The sequence below is a fragment of the Stereum hirsutum genome, assembly GCF_000264905.1.
Source record: "Stereum hirsutum FP-91666 SS1 unplaced genomic scaffold STEHIscaffold_14, whole genome shotgun sequence".
In the NCBI taxonomy this organism is placed as follows: Eukaryota; Fungi; Basidiomycota; class Agaricomycetes; order Russulales; family Stereaceae; genus Stereum; species Stereum hirsutum.
Window position 1 is genome coordinate 1,215,784 of NW_006763144.1, and position 12,130 is coordinate 1,227,913.

The following is a 12,130-nucleotide window of genomic DNA, read 5'->3' on the forward strand; positions in this document are numbered from 1 at the left end:
GACACGGCGCAACAACGAAATTACACTCGCCTGTGCTCAGTACTAGCCTGAGGGTGCCAGTGCGATGACTGATGTCTTCGAAACGGTGCTCTGTACAAGTGCTCTCTCTGTACAAAGCGTGGTCACAACAGAAATGGAAGACGATTGAGACGACAGTGAAAGGCTTCCACGGGGTATGATGGATGAGTTATGAGAAGATAATTTTCTTGGGAAAGTGCCTCGATTAACGAACTCGGGATCAAGGTTGGCGATGTCCGGAAGCTCCCGGAGCCATTGAGTGGCAGCGTCGGAGGAGGTGTGGCATCCACTCACCTCGATGCCATGTGGGCCAATTGTAGAAAATATTTGAAATACCGCAACGTTGCAGACGTTCTGAAGGTGAACGACGGAACGACGACGGAGGCGAGTGGCTGGCATGCGGTAGTTTCACGTAAGTCTCTTATAGAGGTCGGAACACCCGTGGAGCTAAGGTTATTAACGTCATTGCTTGTGATCTAAGCCATGCATAAGCACAGTGAATCGGGTTCGCTATGCCAAGGCTAGAGGAGTAACTTGAAGTTGGGAGTGCTGCGGTCGAATGCTGCTTCATTCCACAGGCGCTCGAGACGTGATTACGCTTCGGAGTTCTACGAGGTCATGTTCGTTGCATCATGCTGAAACTCGGTTAACCAGCAAAGGGAAGGTATATATACGCATTGGCATGATCACAAGGCTTGCTCTGTTCCTTGTCTCCTCTTCGTCTGGTCTTTGTGTCGCATACGCTCTGTGGGACTGCTATTTACTCGACAAAGTCGAAGTCCTAGTCAGTGTTCGTGATAGGACATCAAACTGTCCTTGCTCTGATCTTCCTTCGACTCTCACAAAACGTCATGTCGACGACTGGCACAGTACGAAACGACCGAGATGGCTTACCGTGGTTCAGCGAGTCTTTCTTCTCCAGGCATCCTGCGATGAAGAAGACAAGGGCGATCTACTTCAAGATTCTCCTCATGGCCAGCATGCTCATCATTCTCATCATATTGGGTCTGCCGTTGATATACTATGCGCACAAAGTAGCCTTTCACTAATTGATTTTTCAGGCTTCTTGTCAATATACTGGGGAGCACTGTGGAAGACATTCGCCGCTGTGCATAAACTTGAGGGTTGGATCATAGTGCGTCTTTCTCCTTATCGTTGATGGTACGGGAAGTGATACAGCTTGGAGCAGGACTTCGACGGTGGAGAAGTTGGCCAATATGTATCACAGGCGCTGGCGGCCACGAGTGGTCCTCCTGATACCATGACATGGACTGTCAAGTCAGCAAGCGACTTCTCAAACGACACAGAAAGTCTTATCGATCTGGTAGTGAATGAGCATACTTGGGCGCTTGTCTCCAGTGCGTCTCGGTGCTAAAGAGGCTTCAGACGGTTTTTGATTTATTGACGCCTGTCTAGTCAATGCTGGAGCTTCGGATAAACTAGATGCTGCAGTAGCAGCTGCAGACTCTTCTTACAACGGGTCTCTGGCCGTCACGATATATGTGGAGGAAGCAAGGAACGAGAACTCCTAGTAAGTGGAAGAGCGAGCGAGGATCTATACTGTCACTGATATACATTGTAGCGCAGAAATGTTGCACCCTATAGTATGTACTGTCTCCTTTCATTCGCACTCTTCACCGTGTTAACTGTATATACCAGGTTACTGGCCTCATGGATTCGATCGTTCAGCAGCACACAGCGCAATTCACACAACAATTGGGAGGCAGTAGCAACAATCTAAGCAACTTGCTCTCCACAGCGCCAAACGTGGTGTCAAATCCTGCATCTTATACAATCTACAACACTCGACCTTTCGATGTTGCAGTGTAAGCCTTGGAGCATCCTACTTATGTGACTGTTGGTCTCATGTTGTTGACTTATTGCCTCTAGAGCTACGGCTGTCGACTTTGTTGGATTGATCTACCTTCTCATCATATCTGTATGTCTGTTCTTGCCTGACTTCCAGTCGGGAGTACGTTCTGATGAACACACTGCACGATTAGTTCGTCATCTCGGTACGTCACCATTCGGTTTGCATTATCTGGTTGCTGTATCTGACCGGCCATGAATAGTTGCAAAACTTCGGCGCTCGTGAGGCGACCGGCATCTCACACCGACTCAACATGACGTCGCTCATATTGTTACGCTTACTGGTTCCCATTATCATGTACTTCTACCTCTCGGTCAGCCTATATCTCATCCCTATGCTATGTGGCAGCTGCTGAATGACCGCTCTTTTTACTAGGCATTCTTCGCGTTGCTGAGTTTGGCTTTCCAAGTTCCCTTTAGCCGAGTGTGAGCTTCGTACTGGCTGGAGGATGGTGAAGTCTCTTACAGTATCTGTCATATAGGTTCGGAGCTTCTGGTTTCGTCATCTATTGGATGCTTGCATGGCGTGAGTACCTAGCCTGGTCTCATGCTTACTCTCTACTGACCACATATGCTTTCTACAGTTGGCATGTGTGCGCTGTGAGTCCTTCTATACCTTCTGATATGACGGGGTCGGAGTACTGACGCACAATGCATGAACAGTGGGCTAGCCGTTGAAGCCTTCATCACGCTACTCACCGCCCGCTTCATCGCGGTGTTCCTCATTCTATGGATTATCTGTGCGTCCTTTCAATCCACCTTTTGCTGACCGTGGACTTACCTGAACGCTCAGCGAATGTCTCTGTATCGTTCTTCCCGCTGGACCTTCTACCAGGGGTTTTCAAGTACGGCTACGCTACGCCTTTCTACAACGTTTCTTGCGGTGTCCGCACTATCATATTCAACACAAAGAACAGACGTACGTCCTGATTTATTTATGCCCAACGAAGCACAAAAACTGCCTTGCTGATGATGTCGGTTCCACCGTGGCATAGTGGGGCTCAACTTCGGCGTCCTAATCGCATGGGTCGCAGTATCCTGCATCACGATCACCCTCTTCACATATATAATCCAACGACGAAATATACGACAGCGGGAGGAGATATGGCGGAAGGAGGATGCGCAGAGGGAGAAGGAGGTCGTGGATGAAGAGGTGTACCCAACTGCAATGTAGCTCACTTACTGACTTCACTTCTTTTTCTTCCTTCATCGGATCAGTTCGTACAGGACTTTGCCTATCTCTGGATATGAATGGAATGAACACATAATAATGCCACTACTCTTCAGAACGAGTGTGTTGAAGGACTGGTCCTTAGGATCGTTCGCTTTCCTGTACTCCAAACCGGTCTGTCAGGCCTGGGGACGTCTGGCGCCAATTCCACGGACCAGCCTTTGTGGCGCAAGAGCAGGAAACAACACCACTTCTTACAAACTGCCACTGGGAGTCGACGCCAAACAGAACTACCACGGTACCCATCACTGTGCCAGTCCAACTCGTCACCCGTCTAGATAAAACGCATGCACGCATGTTATCGAACAGAATGACTGATGCTGACCGTTGATTGACAAGCAGGCTCAATAAGCACCGTGATCGTCATTATTAGAGCGATCTGAAAGTAGGAACGAGTCAGAAGATGACAGACAATGACTCTGCCAGCGTCTCGTACAATGTTCGGAATGAAGTCGGTTTCTATTTTCAGGTCCGCCAGTCCCGACTCTCGGGAAGTTTTGACGAGAGCGCTGTGAACACCCTGAAAGTATGTCAATGTGTGTAAGTGACTCGGAAGCGATGTGTTTGTTCACTGGCATTATCATGTAAACTGTCGACTGTGATGCTGGTATGGGTCCAAGAAAGATGGCAGGAAGAAAGGTAGAAAGAAAGGAAAGGGCTCCAATGATAGTTAAATAAAGTACATGCGAATAAGATAGCAGTCCTTCCAGAACCTTGAAAGCGTGCGGTATCGAGACAGCTATACAGTGAGCCTACAACTTCTAAAATCATCAATCAACAATGTTATCTATTCAGCGCACCGATAGCCTGTTTAACCCACCACCACCAATTATCGCATCCTCAGCTGTGGCCCGCCGTTCTCTCCATGACCATTCGGCTCCCCCTCCCTCTTCATATTCATATCCGCCTCCGAAGCCGAAACGCTCCTCGCGATTCGCGGCGGTAACTGCATCGCAGGCGAAGGCTCCATCTGCACCGTCCTCACCACCGTCGGACTCCCAAGCGGTATAAGCTCCTCCTCCTCTGGCCCCGCCCTGTCTTTCTTGCTCCGCCGTCGGGAAGCGTCGCTCTTTGGTCGAAGACGATTATGATTGTGATTCGGGGAGGTGGAGATTAGAGTGTGTGAGGAAGGTGTAGGAGATGTGGGGCCTGAGAAAGTTTGACGTGACGACTGTGTGTGCCCGACGGGCGAAAGCTCGACCTCTTGTTCGTCGCTTACGGATGTCGTGTTGGATGAACTGTCGAAAGATAAGCGGGAGATGATCTCGTCCCTCGTTGACGCCGAGAACGGGAGAGCGGAGAAGAGAGGGGCGAGGCGAGGGGCGAGGGTGGATGTGGCGGAGAGGAGGCGGTTACGAGTCGACTCGAGAACGGGTGGTGGCGAGAAATAGTCCGTAGTGAGGATGGAGGGCGGTGTCGAGGGTGAACCATCCCGTGATGAACGCATGGTAGTATGTGACGAGTGTGATGGTGGAAAGAATGAGAGACGGGAGTTGGGAACACGGCGGAGGGTGTAGAGCCCAGAGGACGGAGGCGGTCGTGGAGGTGAAGGCGAAGATGCAGATGCGGGAGACGGATTTACCGCTACCGAGGAGGATGATAGTTCTTCTTCCGGATGAAGAAGGTCGGCCTGCTCTGAGGCAGCTGCGTCAAGAAAGGCTAGTTTCGCGTGGCGTGCCTGATCAATCGGAATATACAGGACATTTCGAAGGTGAATGGGATCTGACGGCCACAGCTGGTTCGCACGACGCAGCTCGGCGAGTGGAATACCATATTTCAGAGCCACACCTGCTAGTGAATCCTTCGGCATAACCTGAGTGTGGTACGAAGCGTCTTCAGTGCTAAACTGGTGATTCGAAGGTGGTGCCACACACGTACTTGATGGACGAGCACTAGTCTCTGCGACTCATCAGGTCTGGATATCGGCGAGACGGTGACACCATTCCCATTCTCGTTCGACTCGTTTGTTGTCTGTCTGGTTTCCGAGGCCCAGGAAGACACAGCACGAGCGAGACGAGGCCTGGTGCTCGGACCGGCGTCGTGGCGCACTGAGGATGTAGAGGGCCGCGAGCTGAGAGGATGATGGTCTCGAGAGCCGCTGGCATGGTCGCTGAAGGTGCGCGACCTGGAGTGAATGGAGGGTGGCATGCAATTGGGGTTGTATGAGGATGCACCCTCCGAGTCTCCTCGTCTTCGAGTGACGGTCTGAGTGTGCTGCGCGTGCGAGTGGGAGGACGCACGGCCGGAAGTAAATGGTTTGTTGTCAGTGCCGTCGTCGAACGGATTGAAGTGCAGCTCGTCGAAACCGCCATTGACTTCGTGCTCGACACCATTGTGGTGACCGTGGCCGTCTGTGAACGGCATTACTTAAAGGAGTGTCAGCGAGGAAAGACGTGGACCATGGCAAGAGAGCTGTAGTATTTCGGGATCAAGGCACTCGGATGCGGTGTGTTGGCGACGAGACGCCTGATAAGGCAGTCGGCCGTTTTCATTTGGATGCTCGCCGCAGTAGGACAGGACTGCAGTGCATAACTTCATACCTCTACATGTACATATATACGCATGGGGAGGGGGGCATGTAAAAATATAGGTTTGACTTGATACTACTACAGCCACTTCTCAAGCATGCTTTACCAGATATATCGGAAGAAAACACCTCAAAGGTGGCAAGACGTAAGTCATGAGAAGAAAAATGGCGCGGCGTGAACACGGCGGGAGCAGCGAAGTAAAATGGATAAAATAACGGACAAATATCCCGATGGGCTGAAGAATTAGAAATCGAAGGGAGAACCTGAAAGAACAATGGGCACTGTTCGAACCAGGTTATGCATCATCGCCTTCTCTTGCCCTTTTACCAGCTCCCGTAGACTGCTGCTGCTGATTCGACCCCGCTCCAGTAACGCCGACGACGAGACCCTTGAGCCAGCCATTCTCCCTCCTGAGACCCTCACACTCGCGCTCGAGCTCGGAGACCCTGCTCTCGAGTTCCTTCGCCTTCTTCTCCAAAGCCGCCTCCCTTTCCTTCTTCTTCAACCGGAACCGGGCCGAAGCGGCCGTGTTCCGCCGGCGCTTGTCTTCTGAGGGCGTCAGAGATGAGTCAGGCGTGACCGGGGATGCGGCTGCGCTCAGACTGTCGTCGCCTACAGTGGAAATGGACGCCTTGCGAGTGCGCGCGCGCTTAGCTGGTGGTGCAGCCTGTACGTCAGGCTTGGTTTCGAGCGCAGAGGCAGGGGTAGATGACGCGAGAGGCTGGGAAGGAAAGTTGTGTGCGGGGTAGAGAGAGAGAATTTGTTGGAGGGATGGAGCAGCGGCAAGCTGGTTCTGAGGCTGCTGGAAGGGTGGTAGAGCGAAGGGGTCGACTCCAAGACCGGCGAGGATAGCGTTCAGGTCGAAAGGCGGCTGCTGAGAGCCGGTGACCGAAGACGGGATTTGATTGCCGAGGACGACATTGTCATGGCTGTCTAGGTGGGCAGGACCAGAGGGCGCACTACCGTCGTCTTCGTCTTCTTCACGGTCAAAGTCATCGTCGGCAGCAGAAGTGCCGTCGGGGCGATGCTGATGCTCTTTAGAGAGGAGGGGTTCGTCGGATTGGAATGCGAGATTAGTCCAGAGGTCGAGCTGAGCATTGAGCTCTGGAAAATGTGGGTTGGAGAGCAAGTCCTGTGAGTCGGAGAGATAGGACTGCTGAACGGGGTGAACGAGGTTAAGTCCCTGAAGAGCGGAGGGGGCCATGGCTTGCGGCACTTGTGATTCTGGTGAGATGAAAAGCGGGCAGCTTGTGAGGAAGAGTGGGATGGAGTTATATAGAGATACGCACCGGTCCAGCTGATGCGCTCGGTCGATAAGATGGGAGTCCACAACAGAGTCCAAACCGGTATAGGCTGACAAAAATTCCCTCACGTGCCTGGCGCACCCGTCCCACTCCGCCCCCCCTTCAACTCCGCCACCGGCCATCCCAACCCCGTCCCCATTCTCGTCTATTATGATTCTCTGCAACACGTTTGAAGCTTCGAGCCTGTCTCGCTGACATTTTCCTCCCGCATTTCATGATTTTTTCCTTAACCGGCGCCTTTCTTGCGATTATTTCTGACTCCGACAAACTCGGGGGATCCTTTGTCATCCCCGTACTTGTCCCGTGCTGTACATGACCACTCCGAGACTGGGGAAACTAGAGCTTCTTCTGCCGTCACTCTACTCTAACGCTCTCTTCAACGTTACCGACCACGATCTCTGACCCATCAGACAACCTGGCCCTCTTGCACCTCGCCACCAACCGCGCCACCCACCCCTGTCCTCCCTCGACGCTGTCCAGCTGCTCTTCCGAGTCTCTCGAGACTCAATTCCATCATACCACCATGCTGCTCGTCTGGGATCTAGTCAGCAGTATTCCGAATTATGAGCGGCAACAATCAACACATACCTCATCATTTGAAGACATTTTACAACACGAACCAGCGTCAATCTCATATCCTGGTTCGCAAGGTCGAGAAAGACTTCCGCAGCGTCGCCGCTTGATGGTACTTTGTGATAGTTCGACCTCGCCACCGTCCCCGTCACTTGCTTGCTGTTGTCCCTGGTCTTGAAATAGCTTCGAGGATACGAAGAGCATACAATAGTCTGCTAGGATTTCTCACCGTGTCCCCATATTGCTTATACGGCACAGCTTGTGGGTATGCTGTAGAGATCCATCAGCATACTACGAACCAGAAGAAGGAATCGACGTACCTCCATGCCCCACAGCTCGACCTCATGAATCCTAGCCATCGATGCCAATAGACCGAGAACTCCAGTCAGCCTCGCCACCGTCCCGCCACCATCCTTGTCGCCATCTCAACCTTGGCGAATTCAAGCTACTTCCCACAATTGTTGATGCTCTAGGCAGTGATACTCCGTACCTCAGGGCGATCTGTATACACTCCGAACATGCAGTGTGCGGGTGAGTGGTGACATTGACTGGCCGTGTGCGTTGCGCTCATCGAACGGCGATTCTCCTTTCATACTTGGTCTCAGAACACAGAGTAGAGCCGTAACTGGCACTGCACGGCGAGTCAATTGGCCTCGCGACAAGTTTCAAGGAACACGTACACCATGGAGGAGGAGGAATACAGTCATGCTGGGAGCAGGTCAGTGATGTCCATCCTCGCTACGCGTAGTTCTGAAATATTACCCTAGAACATGATGACTATACTACGGCGAGCCACTGCATCCTGGTACGCCGCGGCTTCGTGACGGGAAATATAACTCACTTGTTTACGGTAGAATGACACATCTTGGACCACAATAGCTACCTTTCACATTCGAATGCCGATATTTCGACGCATGAAAGAAAAGGCAATGTGCAATATCAATAAAGACACGTAAATCTGTAGGAGAAGAAGGTGGTCTAGAAGAGCTCGCGCTGGATTTATATGCGAGTGCTGGCATTCGACAATTAGTGGAGGATGGCTTCATCTTGCGTCACTGGCAGAGAAGGTTTAACCTTGTAAGCGAAAGCGTATATTTCGTCGCGTCATCCGCTCAGGAAGGTCGCGCAATCTGAGGGGCGCCACACAGCGGCAAACTCTTCCACGTGCGATGGATAACTTACACCGGGAAATGCCGAGGTTCAAGTTCGAAGTCCGAAGGCTGGCTTTGTCAGCGTTTAGGAAAGTCTGCGTCATTTCAACGTTCGACCCAAGTCAAACCTGCTCACTGTTACCACCATCGCGTTTTCCACTTTGATCGACCCCACTGTCGCGTCAAAGTTGCCATGGCATCTACTGAATCAGTAAACGTCCCATTTATCAAGAAGCGGAAGACAAGACCCACGACTACACGTCAACGTTCCGCCTCACCACCCATCTCATCTACCAACCCTACCGACCCCACTCCCTCCTCCTCAAAATCCCAAGTCATCCTCCCCTCTCGAAAATCCACATCCAATCTTCTCACCGCCGGCACCAAACGCACCTCATCACAGCGCCAAGCCGACGATTCCGACGTCTGGGGCGACCTGGACGTTACTCGACGCGAAGGTCCAGGAGTCAACTGGACCTCGGCAGGTAGCCATGTTAATGCGGCGCTGCAGATTCTAGAGGGCGATGAGGCGGAGGAGATGTTGGCGAAGAAGATGAAGAGGGATGCGGGGGATGGAGAGGATGAAGAAGGGCCGGACGATGGGATGTATAGAGGGCAGAAGGCGTATAAGACGCATATCAAGAAGAGCCAAGAGGTACCGAAGGCGATGAGGACGGGTCCTCAGAGAAATAATAATAGCACCATTAGGACGGTGACGATAACAGATTATCAGCCGGATGTGTGCAAGGACTATAAAGGTGCGTCAAGCGATTCTTCTACGTCTACCCCAGCATACTGATGAGCGGGCTTTGGGTTTGTGTAGAAACTGGATTTTGCGGCTTCGGTGATACTTGTAAATTCTTGCATGACCGCGGGACATGTGCGTTCCTTTGATCTTCATTCTGAGGGACCGTAGATGCTGATGGCGTTCCATAGACCTCGCCGGCTGGCAGCTGGACAAGATTGCGGCGAATCCAAAGAAGCAAGTCGGTGATTCGGACTCAGACTCGGATGGTTCTGACGACGAGGATGTGCCATTCGCATGCCTCATCTGTCGAAAGCCATACACGGAACCCGTCGTCACTCGATGCGGTCACTATTTCTGCTCGGCCTGTGCTATCAAGCGATTCGGCAAAACGCCGAAGTGTGCGGCTTGCGGTGCACCGACAGGCGGCATCTTTAACAGGGCGGAGAAGATCATGGAGAAGCTGAACAAGAAGAAGAAGAAAAAGGAAGATAAAGATGGCGAGGACTCGGGCGAAGAGGGGGCGTCGCATGTGAGGATCGAGGGATTGGGTGAAGGGAGCGGAGGAGAAGATGGTGGATCTGGGAGTGAAGAGGAGGACGAGTAAAGTTCGTCACAGCCGCGTTGTTCCCTGTATGACCAGGTCTTTGGTGTATTTATCGGTTCGTCTATGTCATAGAAGTCATTAACGGTCTCTGCTCCGTGCAATGACATGACTCACTGTTTTCACGCGCATTAGGTGTCAGATCCTGCTAGCAGCGATTAGTCTATATCGCGACGGAAACGGGTCATGTGCTGCCTTGGAACCAAAGCTACCACTTTTAGTGTCGGCCCATACAGAACTCCTCTTCATCATAAGGATCCTCACCTCGAGCACTGCACTCGTTCGACCAAACTGTCAATTACAACAATGGTCACGGGCTGCACGGGCTTATTGCATGATCATCGTTCCTTGACCTCGTGGCGAGTGCTTTGACTGACGAACGTTGTCGACACCAGCCTTCTCGTGTAGCAAGAACGCTGTTCATGGAAGCAGCGTCACTGAACTGTTCTACCACCTACTGACCAGAAATTTTGTCGGAATGTCTAGATATCGAATATGTCATTGGAGGATCATGAGCGAATCCAGACAAAACTCCAGGACCCTGCAGCAGTTTCAGGAAATGTCATAGGGCTGACGTATCTGTGGACTGTCTTTAATGATCTGCAGAGGACCGTGCATGTACTGGCTGAGGAAAAGACCCGGTGTTCATCACAAAACTATGGCGCGGCTTTCTATCGTCTCGAGCGAGAAGGCCGGCTGCATGGTCGGCTATCTCGGGCAGTAATAATGACCAGAGGTTAAGCGAGCGAAAGCAAGATTGTCGAATCTAGGATTCAATTCCTATCTCAAAACACGAGGCTCAAGCAACCTACCGAACCGATAATATGTTTTTATGTTCAATCGCATCGCGTCCAGCCTGCCGCGGTAAAGGCATTGCCGTCGCAGAAAGTCTGTGGTTGGAGTATGTAAATCACCTCGCGAACGAGGAATGCCGCCGCCTTTCCCGGGAACACTTGGTCGAGCCCTCGGGACAGCTTCTATTAGATCACGTCCACGATCCTTGCGGTGGTCCGTCTTCCATCCTGGTGTCCAAAGTGTGTGTTCCATCGCATTTACGGCAAAGTGGATCATCAATACACTCTGACATTGACCTTGTGCTCCTTGACTCTGTGAATCCCGGAAGGAAGGAAGAATTGCAGCAGTTTCGTAGTGGGATGCGAACGGGCGAGGATTCATTATAATCAGCGGGTTCACGCGTACTGCGAGCTGCCATTCATCCGCGTTCGCTCGACAGTCAAAGGACTTCGGCACTCTCCACAACACCAAGGCAAGCCCGAGGGTCCGTGGCATTATAGACTACATGCAACTGCATCGCTCAGTATCTTCGCCTTCCAGTGAGCACGTACGACGCGGGGGTGCGGGCATGCTTCCAGGGCTGAATTATATTACTTTTGCCGGAACGACCGATATGGCGAGTACCTAATACGACTGGAACGACGCAAGGGAACAATGGAAACGCGTCAGAGTATCGAGAAGCAACTGCGTGAAGAAAAGGCAAGGAAGTCGCAGATTCAGCAGCTAAGAGTTGCGGCGGATCTCGATGATTTAGAGGTAATAGGAAGCACCGGTTGAATGAGAAGCTAAACGGGCTAAGCCGGTGAACAAATGCAACGCGGATCGAAGCTCGCATAGGCAGCTTCGAGCTAAAACGACAGCTTTTCTGGACGCACTTTGAATCGGACGTCGGCGACATAGCCACTGTGACCACTTGTGCCGGATCCCTATAGACCTGCTGGATACTTGTCCTCGGTTTCCCGTTGAACATGGCTTAGGCAGTGCCATCTTACTCGCTACACGGTAGTAGGCGACAGGACACAAAGTACACTTGGTGACAGACTGTCCGATCAGGCTGATAGTATGGAAGTGGCGGAAGTCTGGGTCTGGAAGGTGGTGAGGTAGTACACCGTGACCGTGGTATGTGCAATAGTCCCGGCGGTAGTACGTGCGCTGTTCCACAGGCAGAGAAGCGGTGTACGTTGAGTCCTGCAGTATTCGAAATTTTGACAATCTGTGAGAACTGTTTGGTGAAGAGACGCTGATGTGTGCCTCAGTGGGAGTAAGTGAGTAAGTTTATCGGCGAGTTTGTATCGGAAAGACTCGGAGATTA

General features: G+C 51.9%; 3 protein-coding genes across 3 annotated transcripts; 2 read left to right on the forward strand and 1 right to left on the reverse strand.

The window, feature by feature from the left end:
* The first annotated feature begins 722 nt into the window (after nucleotides 1-722).
* Nucleotides 723-3,162, forward strand: STEHIDRAFT_84394 (uncharacterized protein). Its single transcript, XM_007308103.1, has 15 exons — nucleotides 723-1,023; nucleotides 1,080-1,153; nucleotides 1,208-1,376; nucleotides 1,435-1,549; nucleotides 1,601-1,622; nucleotides 1,678-1,844; nucleotides 1,909-1,957; nucleotides 2,022-2,033; nucleotides 2,091-2,201; nucleotides 2,264-2,313; nucleotides 2,370-2,413; nucleotides 2,472-2,487; nucleotides 2,551-2,627; nucleotides 2,681-2,806; nucleotides 2,883-3,162. Exons 1-15 carry the CDS (start codon nucleotides 870-872, stop codon nucleotides 3,059-3,061), a joined length of 1,365 nt encoding a protein of 454 aa, XP_007308165.1. The 5' UTR covers nucleotides 723-869; the 3' UTR covers nucleotides 3,062-3,162.
* Nucleotides 3,163-5,617: 2,455 nt separating this feature from the next.
* STEHIDRAFT_102510 (uncharacterized protein) lies at nucleotides 5,618-6,968 on the reverse strand. The gene is made up of 2 exons (XM_007308104.1): nucleotides 6,936-6,968; nucleotides 5,618-6,870 (listed from the first exon to the last, which is right to left on the reverse strand). The coding sequence occupies exon 2, from the start codon at nucleotides 6,848-6,850 to the stop codon at nucleotides 5,942-5,944; it is 909 nt and encodes a 302-aa protein (XP_007308166.1). The 5' UTR covers nucleotides 6,851-6,870; nucleotides 6,936-6,968; the 3' UTR covers nucleotides 5,618-5,941.
* A 1,899-nt stretch (nucleotides 6,969-8,867) lies between these two features.
* Nucleotides 8,868-10,026, forward strand: STEHIDRAFT_63917 (uncharacterized protein; the record flags this gene model as incomplete). The annotated part of the gene is made up of 3 exons (XM_007307731.1): nucleotides 8,868-9,432; nucleotides 9,498-9,554; nucleotides 9,611-10,026. 3 exons carry the CDS (start codon nucleotides 8,868-8,870, stop codon nucleotides 10,024-10,026), a joined length of 1,038 nt encoding a protein of 345 aa, XP_007307793.1.
* Nucleotides 10,027-12,130: the final 2,104 nt, after the last annotated feature.

Bases quoted from the DNA above. Each gene is read 5' to 3' on its own strand.
- STEHIDRAFT_84394 (XM_007308103.1), top strand. From the start codon at position 870: ATGTCGACGACTGGCACAGTACGAAACGACCGAGATGGCTTACCGTGG. The intron at 1,024-1,079 runs GTCTGCCGTTGA...TTGATTTTTCAG, and splicing joins CATCATTCTCATCATATTGG to GCTTCTTGTCAATATACTGG. The intron at 2,314-2,369 runs GTGAGCTTCGTA...TCTGTCATATAG, and splicing joins CAAGTTCCCTTTAGCCGAGT to GTTCGGAGCTTCTGGTTTCG.
- STEHIDRAFT_102510 (XM_007308104.1), bottom strand. From the start codon at position 6,850: ATGGCCCCCTCCGCTCTTCAGGGACTTAACCTCGTTCACCCCGTTCAG.